The sequence below is a fragment of the Rattus rattus genome, chromosome 2 (genome assembly GCF_011064425.1).
Source record: "Rattus rattus isolate New Zealand chromosome 2, Rrattus_CSIRO_v1, whole genome shotgun sequence".
In the NCBI taxonomy this organism is placed as follows: Eukaryota; Metazoa; Chordata; class Mammalia; order Rodentia; family Muridae; genus Rattus; species Rattus rattus.
The window spans coordinates 168000540-168021565 of NC_046155.1; the positions used below are offsets into that span (position 1 = coordinate 168000540).

The 21026-nt window shown below is 43.5% G+C and overlaps 1 protein-coding gene across 1 annotated transcript; it reads left to right on the plus strand.

Moving 5' to 3' along the window:
* Positions 1–2808: 2808 nt before the first annotated feature.
* Positions 2809–20742, plus strand: LOC116892408 (zinc finger protein 780A-like). Its single transcript, XM_032894087.1, is given in 7 exon segments — positions 2809–2903; positions 7075–7127; positions 7938–8064; positions 9944–10042; positions 17507–19653; positions 19655–19717; positions 19719–20742. Coding segments are annotated over 6 exon segments (2556 nt in total). The 5' UTR covers positions 2809–2903; positions 7075–7094; the 3' UTR covers positions 19806–20742.
* The last annotated feature ends 284 nt before the right edge of the window (positions 20743–21026 follow it).

A 21026-nucleotide genomic window follows, 5' to 3' on the forward strand; every position in this document is an offset into this window, starting at 1 on the left:
ACAGTGAGTAACAAAAATTATATCCCATAACTCCAACTGTTGGTATCAGGAACCGCTGCCTCCAGCAGTGATGTCACCTAATCACCTGAGCATCTGTTGCCATGGCAACGGCCATGCATTGCCAGCATACATTTGGTTCAGCTCCCACCTTCACCTGGGAGCAGTTACATCAAAGTTCAAATAAAAGGCAGACCCTTTCTGCTCCCCTTTTTCTTCTCTTTTTCTCTCTTCTCTTTCTCTCTCTTCTCCTTCTCTTGCCCCAACCCCCTTATCTCTGTCATCCCAGTAAACCTTCTCCACATGGCCTGGTATGGTTTGTCCGGGCACGAGCCACAATTTCTGTCCCAACACAAACATTATACAATTCCAGTTATTTATTGCTATTTATTACAATTACCGTTAGTTATTACTTATACACTTTCAAGTTTCTAGTATCTTAGCAAACGCGTTTGTGATATTGTCAGCTTGGCGGGGTCTAGAATTCCCTGGCAGAGGAGCCTCTAGCCTTGACTATGAGGATCATTTAGATGGGTCAGCCTCTGGATGCATCAGTAAGGAATGATCTGTGTGAGGTTAAGTGAGGTGAGAAGACATGCCTTGAAAGCGGGATCCGAGACTAGACAATTAGGAGAAAGCTAGGTGAAGAGAAAATGACCTTGTCACTCTCCCCTTGATACTTCAGACAGTGTGACCATCAGCCCCAGGCTCCTCCCGCCATGACCTCTTCTTGCAGTGACGGGCTGAACATTAAACCCAAGAGCAGCGACAAACATTTCTTCCCTTCCATTGCTTCCTCAGCTATTTGTCCTAGGAATAGGAAAATGCATACATTATCATACTGCCATCTGTCCTTGATTTTTAAATTTAATTCCATTTGTTAAACATCGTGTACATGACTTAAATTCATTTACATTTATTGAGACATGGTTTATAGTCCAGAATATGTAGCTTATGTTAACAAGCATTCCCTGTGCATGTAAAAATTCTCGAAGGGGCTTGCAACCCCATAAGAACAACAATACCAACCAACCAGAGTTTCCAGGGACTAAATACACCACTACCCGAAGACTACACATGGACGGACCCAGGGCTCCAACTGTATAGGTAGCAGAGAATAGCCTTGTTGGGGCACCAGTGGAAGGGGAAGCCCTTGGTCCTGACAAGGTTGGACCCCCAGTGCAGGGGAATGTGAGGGGGAGTAAGGGGGGTGTATGGGGAATACCCATATGAGGGAGGGGGAGGGGAGGGAATGGAGCTTATGGACAGGAAACCGGGAAAGGGAATAACATTTGAAATGTAAATAAAGAAATACATTTAATAAGAAAAATTTAGAAACAAAATAAAAGGAAGTAGATGCTGATAACAGTATATATCAACATAAAAATAATTTTATTTTATTTGGGAAGTGTTGCATAAAACTGAGACCAAGTAGGTCGTGTCAACATTAATAAAAACAGAAATTAAACATCTTAAAGACAACCCAGGAACAAGCAGAAGACTGCAATATGGAAGATGTACAACAGAGTGTACGACAGAGCATAAGCTAATTTAGGGAGGTCAAGAAAGGCAAGGGTTTGTAAACATAAAACGGAGGTCAAAGAAGTTGTCTTGAAACAAGTTGCCTCCAATATCCAATAACAAAAGACATCAGGCTACAGATGAAGAGAAACTTAACCAGCAGATGTACTCACAGAAGTGTTTTTTTGTGTGTAGAGTTGAAGTGGGCCTTCTACACAAGTATGGTCTTCAAAGGTGACTAGGAGCCATTTTGGCCATATGTGTGTAAATGAAAGCTATAACTTCAAGGCGTCTGGATTCCATTAAAGTTTGACTGTCTCCATTTTGATATTATCCAATTTGACTACGCACTGTTGCTTTTCTCTGTCTGTTCTGCTAATTTCTGAGACTGAAAACATTTCAATGTGATGGTGGATTTGGCTGTAATCCTTTTTACCACCTTATTGCTTACCAGGTTTTCCCCTGCTTCGAGACTTATGCTGTGCTATTAGTATTTTTAGTTTATTTTAGTCTTTAGGGAGGGTTTCACTATATATTACTAGCTGGTTTCAATCTCATAGACATGCAGCGGGCGGTGCCTCCCTATTGCTGGGATTAAAAGGCCTGTCTTACCACGGCCAGCCATGTTTATTTTGGTCTTCATTATCCCGAGGATGGTCACTTTTAATCTTCTAATTATTGAACTTTAACATATTTTCTGTAGTTAATATTTGGTTGGGTCTGCCTTGTTTTCAAATACTCTTCGTGAGGTAAATTACTGTTTAACGGACAGACCTCTATGATGCATATGGATGTGTTCCTCACTCATGTTTTTCTATCTAGATAACAGGGACGCTGAACTCTAGGAGGGTCGAGGACATCTGGCTGTCTGAAATCGCTGATGTAAACTACCACGTTTAAAACCAACAATTACTTAGTTCGGTCTTTTCAAATTTATCATAGTCCCTACCAAAGGACAGTGAAGTGGAATCTCGTTCAGTGGGACTCAGGCAAAGCATAATCAAGTCAGTTACATCACGATCTGATCTTACTTCCTGTTCTGCTTGTCGGTCCGCGCCACGGGAGAGAAAAAAAAATCAGTGGCGTGCAGAACCGGAAGTACCTTCTGAGCACCGCCAGGAGCTTTTAAGGCTGTGCGTTTTTGGAAAAAATCCCTGAAACTATCCGGCGCAGCAACCAGGTGAGCTGGTCCAAGTAGTATAACCGGATCTCCCTGAACCTCAGAGTATGGTACTTTCCGGAGTTCCGCCGCGAGGACTGTATTTCCCAGGGTTCACCGCGCCGGAAGTAACGGATCGAATTCCGGTGTCGTGCAAACCTACCGTCCAAAGTCCGATTTTTTTCGTAGGTGGAGGAAATCGCTCTTTGGCCTTCGTCCCCACAGAGTAAGGCCGGAGCCATCAGGCTGGGTGTGGGTGGATGTTGATATTTGTGTGAGTGTGCAGGGACCGTGATGTTTGTGCATCTGTCTGTTTGTCTGTGTGTATACACATCTTGAGCTCTCTGCATTACCTGTGTCACTGTGCTTTCTCTCCGGGACACAGGGGCTGAAGCAATGAAAGGTCAGGTGCTGAATCTGAAGGGAAGTTTTCTCTGAGGTGCAGACTTGAGCTTGGGACAAGCATTTGAGGCCGAGAAGTGCCTTCGAGGGTCGCCTCTGTGTGTGTGTGGTGGGGAGCTACTTGTTAAGTTCCCTAAGTTTCCTAGAGCTCTAGCCACGTGAGTGTGAGAAGTGATGGGAAGTGCTCACTGACGATGCTCTCAGAGATAGTCTGGGATTTCATGCTTCCTCAGGCTCCCTGACTCGGCCATAATTCCAAAGGAGAGCTGGAGAAGCTTGAGATCATTTTTGCTACCCAGCAAAGCCTCAAGGGCGAGTTTGCGCTTTCTCAGTTGGAGAAATGAGGCGTTAGTTTTAGATTATAGGATCGTCAGTAAATGAAGGAGTAACAGACAGACTGATAGCTCCAACTTTGTGGCCCTTACACTGTTCCTTCCCCTCCCATTTAGTATTCTCATTATTGTTTCAGTGATCCTTGACATCCTCCAATAATAAGACCTTTTCCCCTAGACTTTATAAATAGGAATCTCCAGAGGTTAACTTAGGAATCTCAGACTCTGACTTGCTAAATCATTTCCTATCCATGGCATCACTTAGCAGATGAACTTTGTTCTTTATAGACCTTCCTTTCAAAGCAGGGGGACTTTGGGGGTGCTGGCGCTGCTTGTATTTAATGCTAAATACTGGCTCCAAAGATCTGGTTACCCCTGCCCCTCACCACGAGCAGATCCTCATATATACCAAGTGATGCTATGTGAACTTTGCTCCCCAATTTAAAACCAGTGTTTAAATAAAACTGACCACAGCCAGTCACTGAGAGAAATAGAGAGAGGTAGAGTTTGAGCAGCTGGGCTGTGGGTATCATGTAGGCCCCAAGGGAGGAGAGAAGACGGAAGGAGCAGAGGGGAGGAACAGACTACAGAACAGGAGGTCTCCAAGAGTTGAACCAACAGCTCCTGCCAGAGTGCTATGCCTTCCCAGGATCTCAGACTGCTGGAGCAGAAGTAGCCCAGAGAGTTTGAAACACGAGTATTTGGGGAGCACAGTTGAGCCAGTAGTCAAAAGTGTCGTTTGGAGATATAGGTTAGGATAGTCCCCTAGTAATTGCACAGAGCCCAATAAATAAATATCATAATTCGAGTCTCATTTACTTAAGGTTAAGCGGGGACATATTTAATGGTATTCCACACAGGGGGAAAATGTAGGTAGTAGACAAATTCTGTTCATTGTGAGACTTTCAGGAGCAGGAAAGTGATAGTGCTAAATTTGGCATCTTTGAGAGCCAGTAATTTTCAGTGTGCGTGTGCGTGTGCGTGTGCGTGTGCGTGTGCGTGTGCGTGTGCGTGTGCGTGTGTGTGTGTGTGTGTGTGTGTGTAATGAGTAACATTGGCCAGAGCCAGGTGAGCAATACTGTGGTTGAATGTGTACGTGTGGATCTGTGGTATCCCAGTTGGAGTCTTGGTTCTGTCCCCTCTGGCTCTCTAGTTCTGTCATGAACTTAGAATGCCTGTGGTGGAGCCTGTTAGTGCAGTGACACGGTACACTAAGGGCCTGGTGAACTTTAGTTGTTGCTCTGTGAGGCCATTTTGGGTTCCTTCTCCTCAGTGTTCTGCAGGACAAGGGAGTGTGGGAAATAAAGTGATTACTGGCTGGATATTTAAGAAAGGGACCCAAAAAGAAAAGCTAGGCTTTGTGGTGTACATTTTAATCTCAGCACCTGGGAGGTAGAAGCAGGAGGATCACTGTGAGCTCAGGGTCAGCTTGGTCCACATAACAAGGTCCAGGCTAGCGGGACCGCACAGTGAGGCCTTGTCTGAAGAACAACAAGGAAAAGAAGGTGAACGTACTGATGTAAAGCAGAACCTTTTCAGTTTTCAGATGATATTTTTGTATCGTGTATGATAATTTGGAGGTTTCATGTGTACCGGAATGACTAAATCTCTCAACATTGTTGGAATGAGCAAGCTTACTGTCTATGCCCTTAGTCTTTTAAACTGTTGATCACAATCGCCACGTTTCATGATGTATGTCTGAACTTCAATTGTGTGGCTGAAATTTCCCAGTCTTTGACGAGCTTCTTCCCACTCGCTTCCTCATGGGTCTACATCTCCTACTGTCAACCACGGCCTCCGCCACTCAAACCCCATTAACCAGCATCTTACCGTTCCTAGGAGAAAGCAGTTTCAGATCCTACATGAGTAAGGTTGTGGATATCTGTCTTTTTGTTCAAAGATGAACTATTTTTCTTGAAGCATATGTGTCTTAGGGTTTTACTACTGTGGACAGACACCATGACCAAGGCATTTCTTATAAAGGACAACATTTAACTGGGGCTGGCTTACAGGCTCAGCGGTTCAGTCCAGTATCATAAGCGGGGAGCATGGCAGCATCCAGGCAGGCATGGTGCAGGAGGAGCTGAGTTCTACATCTTCAAACTGAAGGCTGCTAACAGAAGACTGACTTCCAGGCAGCTAGGGTGAGGGTCTTAAGCCCACAACACAGTGACGCGCCTACTCCTACAATGCCACACCTCTTCATAATGCCACTCCCTGGCTCAAGCATATAGAAACCATCACAATATGTGTGGGGTTGTATGTCCATGAGCACAGGTGACTTCAGGGGCCTGAGGAATAGGATCCACGGGAGCTGGAGTTGCAGGTGCTGTGAGCTCTCAGGGGACTGAGCTCTGTCCTTTGGAAAAGCCATAGCAGCTCTCAGCCCCTGAGCCATCCCCCAGCCCCAGCCTTTGTCTTTCTCTTTACCTTGTTGCACTTGTTGTTCTCTGTGTGCATCCATAGTGTATTAAGTGCTTCACTGTGTGTGGACCTCATTGTCCATGTGCTTTGGTCCGTTCGCCTGTTGGTGGGGTCGCAGATCACAGCTGTGGGAATGGTGCTGGAAGGATGGTGGGAGTGTAAATATCTCCTGGACGTGTGTACAATGTATAAATATTATAAATATCGTAGAATGCATAAATGTGTGTGGTGGAGATGGCTCAGTGGGTGCAGTGCATACAAGCATGGAGCTGTGCAGTGCCAGATGCAGCAGTGCACGTCTGCAGTCCCAGCCCTCCTATGGCAAGGCGGAGGGACGAGAGAATCCCTGGCAGGATGGCTAGCCCGGTGTATGCAGAGGCAGGAGGGAAGGAAGGTAAAGATTGAAGGAAATTTTCTTTTGTAAAATTTGGGAAGGGGGTATATAGAAACATAAAATAAGATTATCAGATGAGTGGTTGAGAGGAAGAAGAAGGAAAAAGCATTAGGAGTTCAAGGCAAGCCTGGCATACAGGAGACTCTGTCTCAAAAACAGATGAACAATCCCACAGTGTACTGAACCTAGGCTTAGACCTGTCGGGCTAGGCACCGGATCCCTGTTGGGTGATGGCTGCTCCCGTGGAGCATCTCAGGAGTCTGAGGGGTTGTGTGTGCTGCTCAGGGCTTGTGAGCAGAGGTCAGTGCTGCTGAGTGTAGTACAGAGCACAGGACAGTCCTCCACGAGTCCATTTACTGAACGTGGGTACAGGATGCTGGCCTGCCTGAGCCTTTGCAGCTGCAGCCCTCCAGCCCTGCTGTGCTTCAGCCCTGAGTGTTCAAAGGAGGCGCCATTTGATGCTGTAAGCCCCACCAGCCTTGATAGGTGGGGTTCAGTAGGAAGATCTGCTCACAGGAGGAGGAGGCCCAGGGGCAGGGCTGGCTGGATCTCAGGGTGGAAGATGGGGTCCCTGCTGCTGGCATCTCCTGGAGGAAGTTCAGGGCAGGCATGTGTATGCCCTGCACTCCCACGCTGACCCTCTGTAATCGTTGTCTGGGTTAGGAGAGGGTGGGCTTTGTGTAGACTCCTGGGTGCTGCTAATCTGTGTGTGGGGAGGCTGTGATCGTGGGAGGAGAGGTGAGTGGGATGCTTGAGGAATAAATGTAGTTGTTGAATCACAGTGACAGAAGTCAGCCTGGAACATCAAGTCACAACCCAATGACAGGCTTTCTTTTTGTCCCCAGGGGAGGAAGCCTGAAGAAGAATGGCCAGCTCCAGTTCTCAACACACGGTCTGTGTAAGTTGGTGTTTTTCTCCTTGTCACAGGGGGACTTTCGGCTTAGGTGACTCCTTCCCGTCTTTCCCTCTTGAAGCTTCCCAAGGATCTGGAGTCCCCCAGCCCAGTCTGCCCCTTTACAGTGAGGGTTGGCAGGTCTGAGCACTTCCTGTGGGTTCCTCTTCCCAGCTGGGACTGGGGTTGTCTTTGAGTGCATTCCTCCAGGGGTGCTCTCTGCTTGGTCTGTGCTCAGGGAGGACTGTCCCTGCAGTGGAGGTGTCTGTCCCACAGGGAAACAGGGGCTTTGGGGGCCTCAGAGCTTTGAGGTGGTGGCCTCATTTGACTGCCCTGGGAAACCTGATTGACATCTGTGTGCTGTCAGGTTGATGACCCAGTGCATGAGAGTGAGTGTCCCCTGTGTATGTGTGAGGAGGTGACCTGCTTGAGGAGGCTTTAGGAGAGCTCTCAGTGATCAAAGGGAAGGGTCACATAGTTTATGCACTCTTACATAGTATATAAAAATCATTCTCACAACAATAAGTTTTTATATCATCTGATATCATAATAAATTCAAAGGCCCACAGCATTCCTTATGTAATTCACCCTGGCCCCAGGTGACATTTCTCTTCTGTGGGGTAACCTGAGGATGTGGATGGAGTGGGAGGCACATTATCGGATACGTAGGGAAGGCACAGTGGTTTATGGGGAGCTTGTGCAGTCAGGGGCCTTGAGCATTTCCTTATGGCTCCCTTCCCTCGCCTGAGTCCTTTCCCTTCTGTCTTTCCATCCTGAAAGCTTCCCCATTTCACTCTACTGTGTTTGCTCTTTCAGGGGTCAGTGACATTTAGGGATGTGGCTGTTGACTTCTCTCAGGAGGAGTGGGCCTGCCTGGATGCTACTCAGAAGGTCCTATACAGGGACACGATGTTGGAGACCTACCGCCACCTCATCACAGTGGGTAAGGCTGTGCCCCAGGAATGGGGGATGTGTCCCATACACTGTGGGCTTTCCTCACTGTGAATTAAAAGACAGCCCCATGTTCCCAGTGGTGGCTGAAGCTGGGATGGTGGCTGATTCCTGTCATTGCGTCACTGAGAAGGCTGGGGCAGGAAGGTTGCTGGGAGTGCAACATCTCCCTCAGACACAAACTGAGTTTCAGGGTAGCGTAGTCTATAGAGTGAGGACAAACACATAAATAAAGAAAGAGATAAAGCCATCAATAGAATCTTGGCCTAGAGAGATAGCTGGGTGGTTAAGAGAACCAGCTGTTCTTGCAGAGGATCCAGGTTCAACTCCCAGTACCACAGAGGGGCTCACAACCACGTGTAACTCCAGGAATCTGACACCCTCTGGCCTCCATGGGCACCGTGCAGACAGATCCTCACATACACAAAAAATAATTTTTTATCAATAGAATTCCTTCTTCCCAAAGAAAGAATGAGGTTTGTTGGATTGAAAAATGAGAGCTGCGTGAAGCGCCTGCTTGCCCACCCCTTGTTCCTGTCAGTGAGCTTTGGGTTCAGTGAGAGACCCTGCCTCAAATGCTAAAGTGGAGAGCACTCAGTGAAGACCCCTGACACCCTGGTCTCTGACCTATGCATGCATGTACATGTGTGCACAGACCCTCATGCATACCCCTTATCATCCATACCTAAATGAGAGAGCCGTTAGTACTTGCTTAGTAGTCAATCAATAGAGTTGACTCAAAAACAGAACTGGACACATTCTGTTTCCTCAGTTAGCACTTCCTTTAGTGGAAGTTCTAGGATGGGAAGGTTTTTGTTGTTGTTGTTGTTGTTGTTGTTTTTGTTGTTGTTGTTAGACAGATCTGAAGGACGAGGTGTACATTTTAACAAAGGCAACATAGATAACAACAATGAGAATCATTTTTATGGCCGTGGATGTACCTCAGTAGTAGACCACACCCCCAGGCTCCTCAAGGCTCTGGGCCATCCCCAGCAGTACTAAATAAATACACGGAAATGTAAAAAATGATTTTGTATTGGTATAGGCCAGACAGTCTTCAAAGTACTTGAGACAGTATTTAATCCTCGTATCAAATAGAAAACATTAATTCAATCATTACTACTACTGTTACTACTAATTTGTGGCCAGGTCTCATGGAGCGCAGGCAATCTATGGTTTTGCTGTGTTGTGACTGTGTGTGTGTGCACTGCCATTCCGGGTTTTAGATGGAAAATCGAGCATAGAATCCGACTGCCCTGCTTAAGTGAGTGGCATCAGTGGTGAGCTGCAGAGCTACACCACACAGTACAGCCTACGGTTCACGTTCTCACTGCTCCATTACGCTTTCCTCTTAGTGACAAGTGCCTGTCGTTATTTAAAGGAGATTAAACCCTTTTCTGAAGCAGCTGGTTTCTTGGCCAGGCTGCTCTTTTCCTTCTCTGAAGTCTCTCCTCAGCATTCCTTTGGCTTTTAGAAGTCTTTGATCTTTTTTCTGAGACAGGGGTCTTACATTGCAGCCAAGAGGGCCTGGTTCATTCCCCCACCAGCTGGGCTGACAGGTACAAACCACTGTGCCCATCTATATATACCTTTATAATGAATGAGTCTGCATTTTTAAAATCTGCACAGGCAGGGCATAGTGGCACACACCTTTAGTCCCAGCATTTGGGAGACAGAGGCAGGCAGGTGAAGTAAAAGTTAAGTACCACATTCCAGGCCATTGCTGGATTGTTAGAGAAACCAAGTCTCAAAAAGAAAATAATTAATAAATAAATAAATAAATAAATAAATAAATAAATGTATGTGTGTCAGTACTATGATTTCTTTCTTTCTTTCTTTCTCTCTCTCTCTCTTTTTTTTTTTTTTTAAAGTGGGGAGTTGCCTTTCCAAGCCACATCTGATCACCTTACTAGAGCAGGAGAAAGAGCCCTGGATGGCTGTGAAGGAAGAAACAGACAGGCCGAGCCCAGGTGAGTAAGAGGGAGGTGAGCCTGCAGCCCTGTCAGGCACAGCTGTGGTCAGAGAGGCTCCACAGAGCTGACACTGGGATGACAAACTTCCTTCAGAGCCCAGGGTCTGTGGGAAACAAGGCTGAGCCCTGGGAAGGAAGTTGGGGTCAGAGCAGAAGCTGTCAGAGGGGCTTCTGTCTCATGAATCCCTTTAAGTTGTTATTTTCTTCCCTCCTACTGGAGCAGATGTTCCTGGCCACTGAACTGTTGCTAAGACAGTGTCAGCACCAGTGAAAGCTGTAACACAGGGCAGCACACCAAGTGTTTTAATTCTGTGTTTCTTAGTCACTCTAGACAAAGTGTGATGGCAGATCCTGTACTTCTAACTGAAGCACTGGTAAGGTGGACAGGGCAGATCCCCTGGGCTTGCTGGCAAGTCAGCCTGGTTTACTTGTCACGCTCCAGGCAAATGAGAGACCCTGACTCAAAAACAACAGAGGGGCAAACCACAGAAACATCTGAGCACACACGCACACACACACACACACACACACACACACACACACACACACACACACACACACACACACACACACACACACACACACACACACACACACACACACACACACACAGCCTTCTCCCTCGCTTGGCAGGGAACTGTGATGCTCTTCTTGGTTGTCAGCTTGACCACATCTGGAATTAAGTAAAACCCAAGCAGCTGGGCATGCCTATGAGAGATTTTTGTTAATTAAATCATCTGAGGTGGGAAGATCCACCTTAAATCTGGGCCACACCTTCTGGTGCAGCCTGTGGAAAGGATGGGAAGGAAGCTGTGCTTTGTCTGCTTCCCTCCTACTCCTCGCAAGCTCAGTCCTCACTGGAATGAGAGCCCACTCCTTCTGGACTTCAGCAAGTACTGAGGACCAGCTGAGAGACCCAGCTCTACCAGCCAGGACTGAACAACTACTGGGTGGACAGCAGAGTAACATTCTGTTCTATAAACGTACCACATCTTCTTTATGTATTCCTCTCCTAAAGGCCATGTAGGCTGTTTCCAATTCCTGCTATGATGAATAGAGTGCAGCAAACATCTCTGAGCAAGCGTCTCTGTGAGAAGATGACGAATCCTTGGGGTATATGCCTGAGTGCTATATATGGATCTTGAGGTAGAGCAATTCTTGCCTTACTGGGAGACCAACAGTACACAGCCGTACAGGTTTGCGCTCCCACCAGTAATGGACATGTGTCCCCTTGCTCCACAGGCTCGCCAGCGTGAGTGGTCCCTTGTTTTATTGATCTTAGTCATTCTGATGGTTGTAAGGTGAAAGCATTCCCCCTTTAGTCTTATAAATCTTCTTCCTCTTGTACTCATAAGCCATATATAATAAGAACAACTTGACAACTATTACATTCATAATGGATTACATTCATAATGTCTAGTCCATTTGTATTTGTCAACCTTGGAGAAAGAATTCAACTAAATATCCTATCTTGATGAGTTCAGAATTCTGTATTTAAATCATTTGCTATCATAACTAGCATTTTATCAAACTTTAAATATCTTTTCAGACTTTAAAACACTTTCTTAAATCCTAAAAAGCACAGACTTAATTGTGAGACTATAACTCTTTTGTCTTCAACTTCATTAATGATGCAAGAAGGATAAATATTATCTGAGTAAACACGAAGTACAGAGCAAGCAGCTTCCAAAAATAGAGAAACGACAGAGCCTGGTTGGCTGCCTAGACAGTCACCCGAGGTTTCTCTGTAACGAAGGAGCCGCATCTTCAGCAGGAAGTAGGAATGACTTGCCTACCTTGTCCTTACGAAGTCCAGCAGTCAGCTTCTTCCATGGCCTGCTTGTCCACAGCTTAGCCTGCTGTCAGCAGCTGGAGCAAAGGCAGTTCCTGTCCCAGTGGCTGGGTTGCCACATAGAAACAAACTCCACGTGAAAGTTTTTTTTTGATGCTTGTTATCTTCTTTGAAGTGGAGTGGGGGTGCTGTCAGGAGTTCACATGACTATCAAAAAAAAGCCTTTTATTAATAAAACGTCTTTAAATGTCATGTTCTGTCGGTCTCTGAGGTTTTTAAACCATCTATCTGTATTATATCTGAATACGGAATCGTTGCTTGTTTTTACCTACTTACTATCTACTAAACCTGAGAAACGTATTTCTGAAGGTAACTATATCAGTATCTAACATGACCACAAGTTTGATTGATTTACTGCTCACTTGTATTTCGTAATTTTCCTGAACAGTTCACAATAGGAGTGTTCAAGGACTAGAACTTGTATTTTTAAATGAGATGCATAGGTACAATAGCTAAAAGAAAGAGTTGAAGCACATATAATGTAGTATGTTGTAACAAAAGTATCATCTTAATTTTATCTCAATATTCAAAATCCATTCCAAATGTAAAAATATTTGCCTTGCAAATCCCGTCATTGCTATATCCCCTTTTCCTTTTCTTCCATTTTCTCCCTTCTTCCCCTAACATTAGATAGAAGAGAAAGGATAGAGGAAACAAAAAGAGAGAAATCCCTTAATCTAACCTTTATTTTGTATCCTCCTTAACCAAGACCATTAACAACTTGCATCCAACCCCCTAAAACGATGACAAAAATCATCCATCAAAGAACCAAAGCCCTCTACCCCACCTCTTGGGAATGAGAATGTTGTTCTCCTCAAAGTCCTTCCTGCTGAATGTGTGCAGCATCTCTTTTGGGGGCCTACGAACATTGGTCTTAAGAAAGCTGGCTGTCGGGGTTGGGGATTTGGCTCAGTGGTAGAGCGCTTGCCTTGCAAGCGCAAGGCCCTGGGTTCGGTCCCCAGCTCCGAAAAAAAAAAAAAAAAAAAAAAAAAAAAAAGAAAGCTGGCTGGGGTGGTGTGGTAAATGCTGAGAAAAAGATGAACCCACAAAGTAATAAAGACAAACTGCAGTCATATCCTCCTCTCATCTTTTTATTAATTTGGGTCTTCTGCTTCTGACTTTTAGTTAATTTAGCTAAGGGTTTGTCAGTCTTACTGATTTTCTCAAAGAACCAACTCTTTCATTGATTCTTCCTGTCTTTTTTCCTTTGTTTCTTTTTTTTATTGATTTCAGCCCTGAGTTGTTTAATTACTCTCCAATTATTTTTTTAAGTGTAGGTACATAGTGCTAGGAATTTGCCTTTTATAATTGCTTGGGTCCATTGGAATTCGAAGGTCATCTTCTCCGATTTTTACCCTGAGATGATGTCTGTCCTTGGTGTTAGGGTGTGTTTATTGGGTTCAGTAGAAGAATGGATCTTGTTTTCATATACATTCTGTTTGTGTCCCTTTTTTTGTTCCCCAGTTTTAGCTTTTTGAGACAGGGTTTCAGTATGTAGGGTTGTCCTTGAACTCACTCTGTAAACCAGGCTGTCCATGAACTCAGAGCTCGACCTTCCTCTGCCTCCTAAGTGCTGGGATGAAAAATGTGTGCCACCATGTAATGCTACATTGTGTTAATTGGGGACTTAAGACCATTGATCTTGAGATATAAAAAAAATGCACAGATTTGTTAATTTGTTTTATTTTGTTATGGTAGTGTTTGTGTCCCCTCTTTTGATTTGGTGGTCTGGGATTATTTTTGTGTGTGTGAAGGTGTGGCTAATCTCTTTCGTTGGAATATTCCTTCTAGTGCCTTCTTTAGGGCTGGATATGTAGATGCATATTGCTTGAATTTGGTTTTATTATGGGATGTCTATGCTGATTAAAGCTTTGCTGGGAATAGTAGTCTGGGCTGGCATCTGTGGTCTCTCAGAGTCTGTCAAGTATTTGTCCATTCCCTTGTGACTTTTCAAGACTCCAAGGAGAAGTCACATATGTGTGCCTTTATTTTTGGTCTGTGTCCCTTACAGTTTTTCATATTTTTTGTCCTGCATGTTTAGTGTTTTGATTATTATGTGCTGAGGGGACATACTTTTGTGGTCCAATCTATTTGGTGTTCTGGGGTTCTTGTACCTTAATAGGCATCTTATTCGTTAGAGTAGGGGACTTTTTTTTCTATGATTTTGTTGAAAATATTTTTTATCTTTGAACTGAGTTTCTCCTCCTCCTCCTTCCTCTTCCTCTTCCTTTCCCTCCTTCTTCTCTTCCTCCTCCACCTTTTTTGTGTACAAATTTTTTTTTGATTTACCATTCTATTTGTGAGAAGTATTTATTCTTTTATTGTGTCTTGAATGTGTAGCCTTAGATTTTTTCAAAACTTACTTTAATTCTGGTTCTTTAATGCTTTCAACCTTCCTTCTAGCCCACCACCTACCAGAGGTAGGGGAAAAGAAAAGTTAATAGGAAGCAGGGCTTTTGGATCTGTTTAGAAATAGTTCTTTGGGGGCGATTCCAATCTTTATTATTAGCAGTCCAGTTCACTAGCCAAACACCAAACATGAATCAGTAGCAACTGCTCAATCCAGAAGAAACCACAAGGCTCTGCCGATTGGCACAAATCCACAGAAGCAGCAAGAAGCAGCTGGAATAACACCAGAAGTCCTTTGGTGCGTTTGTCTCTACGAAGTCATGATAAGCAAAAATCAGCAAAGAATCAATGCAAGGGTGTCATCAGTAAAGACCAGCATCATCAAAGACCAACAAAGACCAGTAAAGAGTTGCAAGGTGAACCAATGTTAAAAGCATTGTCCACTGTCTGTTGGGTTATGTTTATACTCTTCTCAAATATCACATATCCTCTTAAGTGTCTGCCCCAGCGAAACATCACATGTCCTTTCACTAGAAAGCTTCCAGAAAACTACCATGAGTCTGTTCTCAGCACAGCATCCTCTCACATGTCTGCTTCAGCAAAATGTCCTCTCATAAGACAGCTTCCAGAATAACATTACATTGACACAACTAAGTCTCTAGAAATTTCCACTTTATCATGGTCTGAGAGTTTTCTTCCATCCCTCATATTCTGGTGGTTACTTTTGCCTCTGAGGGTTCTATTTGAGTTTGTAAGCTTTTGTTTCCAGGTATTCCTCAGGTTTAGCTAGCTTTATTGATTCTATTTGTGCTCTCTGGTCTTGAACTGTTTCATTCATTTCTTCTACTGTTTGTATTTTAATAGATTGCTTCAAGGGATATCGTTCTCTTTTAGTGACATATCATATTTTAAAAGGCTATTTAAATATTTTTCTTGCACTTCAGCAATGTTGTAATACTCAGGGACTGCTGTGGTAGAGTTGCTGGGCTCTGGTGCACACATATTATCCTACTTTTTTATTATGTTTTTATGCTGACATTTAGGCATCTCCATTTGTGAAGTGCCTATACATGATCTTGTCTTGGCTGGATTTTTTGTTAATAGGTTTCTGTTGCCCTCTCTGGTTCTTGGGAGAGTGTAGTAGGTACGTATTGTTTGGAAGTAAATTCTCATGGAATCCTGATGCGTACGAACACTGAGAATTCCAGGTAAAATATGTTCCTAGGTAATGGGAGCTGACACTTAAGAATGGGGATGAGCTGGGAGGGGTGTGTTCAGGGATTGTGGTGGTTTGAATATGTTTGGCCCAGGAAGTGGTACCATTAGGAGGTGTGGCCTTGTCGGAGGAAGTGTGACATTGTGAGGAGTGGTCAATGAGACTCTTTTAACTATGTGGTAGTCAGACTTCTCCCAGGAGCCTTCAGATAAGGAGGTAGAACACTCAGCTCCTCCTGTACCGTGCCTGCCTGGATGCTGCCATGCTTCTACTTTGAAACTGGACTGAACCTCTGAACCTTTAAGCCAGCCCCAATTAAATGTTGTCCTATAAGAGTTGCCTTGGTCATGGTGTCTGTTAATGGCAGCAAAACCTTACTTACTAAGACGGAAGTTGGTACCAGGAACTGGGGTATTGCTGTGATAATCTGACCATGCTCTTGCTTGGAAGAATGTGGATTTTAGGTATAAGAATCAGGTTTTGAAGGTATGAAGGGATCATGGAGAGCAGCTGAGGCTTGGCACTGTGAAAGGCCAGGGGAGGCCATTAGTGAAGGTACAGCTTCAGTTTCATTTGATGAAGCTGAGCTGAACAGAGAGGCTAGAACAGATGTTATCATTTGGAGCTGCTGACATTGGGAAAACTGGAAGAAGGGACTGTTTTTTTAAGTACATTGTTGGGGATTTGAGGGAGGTATAGTTGGGACAAATGTTTGAATGGGCTTGCCTGGAAACTTGGATGAATGGATGGGAAAGAAATTAGATTCAGGGATCTCTCTCTTCCTCCCCCTCCTTCTTTCCCCCTCTATCCTCCTTTCTCTCCTACTTAAGGTTAAGGGATGGGACCTGGTGGTTAAGGGGTCAGAAGAAGAAAGGACCCGCAGAATAGCAAAGACAAGCAAAGACAGCCTTTCAAGGGTGAAATTGAAAGGCTGTCTCAGAGTGGGAACATGAGAGAGAGAGAGAGAGAGAGAGAGAGAGAGAGAGAGAGAGAGAGAGAGAGAGAGAGAGAGAGAAACAGTGAGAAGGACACAGAAAACAAGGCAGGGATTGAGAGAAAGAAGAGAACTGGGGTTGCTGGGGCCTTTAATGGTAGACTGGTAGAAATGTCTGATTGCTAACTGTGTATTTCTATAGAATGCAAATAAACATGATAGGTTATTTCAGTACAGGTCTAACCTCATTAAGGAGACAATTACAGACAGACTTTTGGTTCCTTAATGTGTTTCTTTTTCTATCACTGTTCTCCACCCTTACTTATTCCACCCTCCCAAGTCACCAACACTGGATAGGACACAGAAAGAAGGCTTGAGTGGAAAGGGGGTGTCGATATTGTTAGACTACATCCTGCTGATTAAGGGTGTCGAATTTCTTGGGACAAGTGTGATCTTGGCCATCAGGATGTCCAACTTCTCATCTCTCCTTGTATGACCACTTGCAAACCTCATCAACAGCAACCAGCAGCAGCCACACCCCTCTCCAGATTTTAGCATTTCCCTACACTCTCAAACGTCCCCAGAATTCCAAACATCAGACACTTGCAGAAACTATCTGCAACTGGAAAAACCAAGCCCCTGCCAGAGTGCAAGGCAAATCCTAGTCATCTGTGGACAATCTGAAGTAGCCTCATATCCCAGACCTGGGATTAAAAACATATGTTGGAGGGGGTGGAATATACCATTAATGCCAGCACAGAGGAGGCAGAGCCAGGTAACCCAGGGCTGTTAAATAGGAAAAACAACAAACAGGAAAAAAAAAAAAAGACAAAAAGCAGGACAAACCATATTCCCATAACATTTCTGTGATTTTAAAGAAATCAGAATTCTCATTATAGACATGCCTTCCCATTTCTAACTGCTTCTACTGTCTTACATAAACTTTCCTTACTGCTGCTCTCTTTGCTCCTGTTCAGATATTATCTCCTTGCTCTTCTCAGATATTACATTAGAGTCTGGCCATTCACTTAATGGCTTTCATGTTACAGGAAAATGTGTGTATATGTGTTATCAGAAAATAAAGTGTTCTTGCTCTCTCCCTTTCTTTTAGAGTTGGAGACAGGTTATGATGCTGAAAATATATCTCCAGAAAATCCTATTAATAATGGAAAGTTTCTCAAACAGAGCATAAAGCAATTAAGTAGAACTTTTGACTTCAAGGACTCTAGTTCTAGTAATGGCCCCAACTATAGTACATTCCATGGACTTCAGGATTGTCAAGGAGATGCTGGTCAACAGATGACTAACAAGGAAGAAATAACTATTTATACCAGCCAGACTCTTGCTCACAATGTAGAAAGAGCATATGAATGTAAGGAGTGTGGGAAGTGCTTGGGTTGTAGGTCAACTCTCACTCAGCATCAGACTATTCATACTGGAGAGAAACCCTATGACTGTAAGGAGTGTGGGAAGGCCTTCAGACTCCCCCAACAGCTTACAAGACATCAGAAGTTTCACAGTGGTGAGAAACCTTTCAAGTGCAATGAATGTGGAAAGGCGTTTCATCTTCCTGACCTGCTCAAGTATCATAAAACCATCCATACAGGTACAAAACCATTTGAATGCAGGGAGTGTGGGAAGGCCTTCAACCGTGTCTCCAACCTTGTTGCACATAGGATTATTCATGCTGATGTGAAACCATATGAATGTAATGAGTGTGGGAAAGCCTTTAAACGTCGCTCAAATCTTGTGCAACATCAGAAAATTCATTCTGATGAGAGACCTTTTCAGTGTAAGGACTGTGGGAAAGGCTTCATTGTTCTGGCACAGCTCACTCGGCACCAGAACATTCACACTGGAGAGAAATTGTTTGAATGTCATGAATGTGGGAAGGCCTTCAGACTCCCCCAACAGCTTACAAGACATCAGAAGTCTCACAGTGGTGAGAAACCTTTCAAGTGCAATGAATGTGGAAAGGCGTTTCATCTTCCTGACCTGCTCAAGTACCATAAAACCATCCATACAGGTACAAAGCCATTTGAATGCAGAGAATGTGGGAAGTCCTTCAACCGTGTCTCCAACCTTGTTGAACATAGGATTATTCATGCTGATGTAAAACCATATGCCTGTAATCAGTGTGGGAAAGCCTTTAAACGTCAAAAAAGCCTCATGCAACATCAGAAAATTCATTCTGGTGAGAGACCCTTTCAGTGCAAGGACTGTGGAAAGGCCTTCATTGTTCTGAGTCATCTCACTAGGCACCAAACTATTCATACTGGAGAGAAGTCATTTGAATGTAACGAATGTGGCAAGAAATTCAGAACTGCCACACACCTTGTTATGCACCAAACTATTCATACAGGTGAAAAGCCCTTCGAATGTAATGTATGTGGGAAGGCCTTTAGGCTTCAGGTGTACCTTTCTGAACACCAGAAAACTCACATTGAAGGAAAACCCTTCAAGTGTAAGCTCTGTGGGTCAGCCTTCAGACGTAAGTACCAACTTAATGAACATTACACAATTCATACTGATGAAAAACCTTATCAATGTAAACAATGTGGGAAATGCTTTCGTCAAAGGTCAAATTTTACTGAACATCAGAGTATTCACACTGGAAACAAACCCTTTGAGTGTAAAGAATGTGGGAAGTCCTTTAGACTTAACACACTTCTCATTCGTCATCAGAAATCTCACAGTGGTGAGAGACCTTATGCATGTAAAGAATGTGGAAAGGCTTTTCATCTTCCCAGTGAACTTAATAACCATCAAATTGTTCATACAAGTAAGAGACCCTTTGAATGCAAAGTATGTGGGAAGTCCTTCAAGCGCGAATCCACCCTCATTCAACATGGGGCTGTTCATGCCGGTGTGAAATCATATGAATGCAGTGAGTGTGGGAAAGCCTTTATTCACCGCTCAAGCCTGTTTCACCATCGAAAAATTCATTCTGATGAGAAACCTTTTAAGTGTCAGGAGTGTGGAAAGGCTTTTGTTGTTCTGGCATACCTCACTCGACATCAGAGCATCCATAATGGAGAGAAATCATTTGAATGTCAGCAGTGTGGGTCAACCTTCAAATATAAATCCCAGCTAAATAAACATCAGAGAAGTCATACTGATGTGAAACTCTTTCACTGCATGGAAGGTGGAAATGACTTTGTTCCTGGAGCAAACCTTAGCATTCATCAGGGAATCCATACTGGTGAGAATCCCTTTCAATGTAATGAATATGGGGAAACTTTTAAATACCATTACCAATTTCCTTGGACATTTTAGAATTCATATTGACAAGAATCCTTATGAATGTAAAAAATGTGGGAATGTACTTTATACCTGGTAGAGATGTTAAAATACATCAAAGAATTCACACTGGTGAAAAACTTAGTATTAGGAATGTGGAAGACTTTTAGTTGAATATGAAACTTGTTTTGATGTTCTAAATATAATAAGTCTTAAGGAAAATGGAAAGGCCTACAGTAATTCTAAGCTATGTATATCAAAGAATTTCTACTGATGAGAAATTCTAGGCATATAAGTAAGGTGGCAAAATGTTTAGATTTAGTTCAGCCTTCATGCACAGTGGCAAATTCATATTGGTAATAAACCCTATCACTGTAAAGAATTTGCAAAGAGCTTTAATTGGAGCTTAGGACTTCTCCAAAATCAAAAAAGCTATGCTGTCAAATGTAATGAATGCAAGGTATGGTGGGACATTCATAGAATTTTCTGTTAAAGCTCATCAGAGAGTCCATATAGGTCTGAAACCCTGTGAATGTGAAGTGTCAGGAAAAGTCTTTATTGTAAGTGATGAGCTTATACAACAGGAGAAAACACATCATCTCCAGGAGGCCCATGTATGTAAGGAAGAAGGACAAGCCAGTGTATGAAAATGTTACGGGATACCAGAGAACTCATATTGGGAAGACTGTGACATAAAAGAATATGGGAACTTTAATCTGCCCTGGGATATGGTTAACATCAAAATATTCATGTACTGTTGATGCCAAGAAACCCTTTGAAATGAGAATGTGGAAAGTTGGTTGTTCAGAGAAGATGCTCTGTTGAAATATCTTTTACTGTCAAAAATACAATGTAGTAATCATGTTCTTGATTTATTGTCATCTTGTTAGTTGTAGAAACTTGATTCATTCATTAGTCACCAAGGGCTGTCAACTTCGGGAGAACAGTTATTGCAACTAGGTTTGTCTGAGATGCTTTCCTTGTCACCGTGGCCCCAGTGATATTAGACTAGATATTTACTCTTTACATAACTTTTTAATGGCTAGCACAGTACCAACCAAAGTCATGGCAACAGATTTATAATAGATAATAAAATCCTTGTCAGTATTTGGCCAATGCCTATGTTCTATAATATAGCTTTTACATAGTTCTCGTTTCATGAACATTAGTGTAATTGACATGAAAGCCTAATTCTACTTCAGATCATTTAGGAACGCCTCATGCTTTCACCCACTCTTAGATTTTAAATACCTTTATTACATGTACCAGATGGTTAGGAACATGAAAGTATTTGAATTGTGATTCCATTTCTTTTGTGTTTGTGTGGTAAAGTTTTAAAACACAGTCATTGATAATAAGTATTTTCTAAAGGGGTAAAAACCATAAAAAAT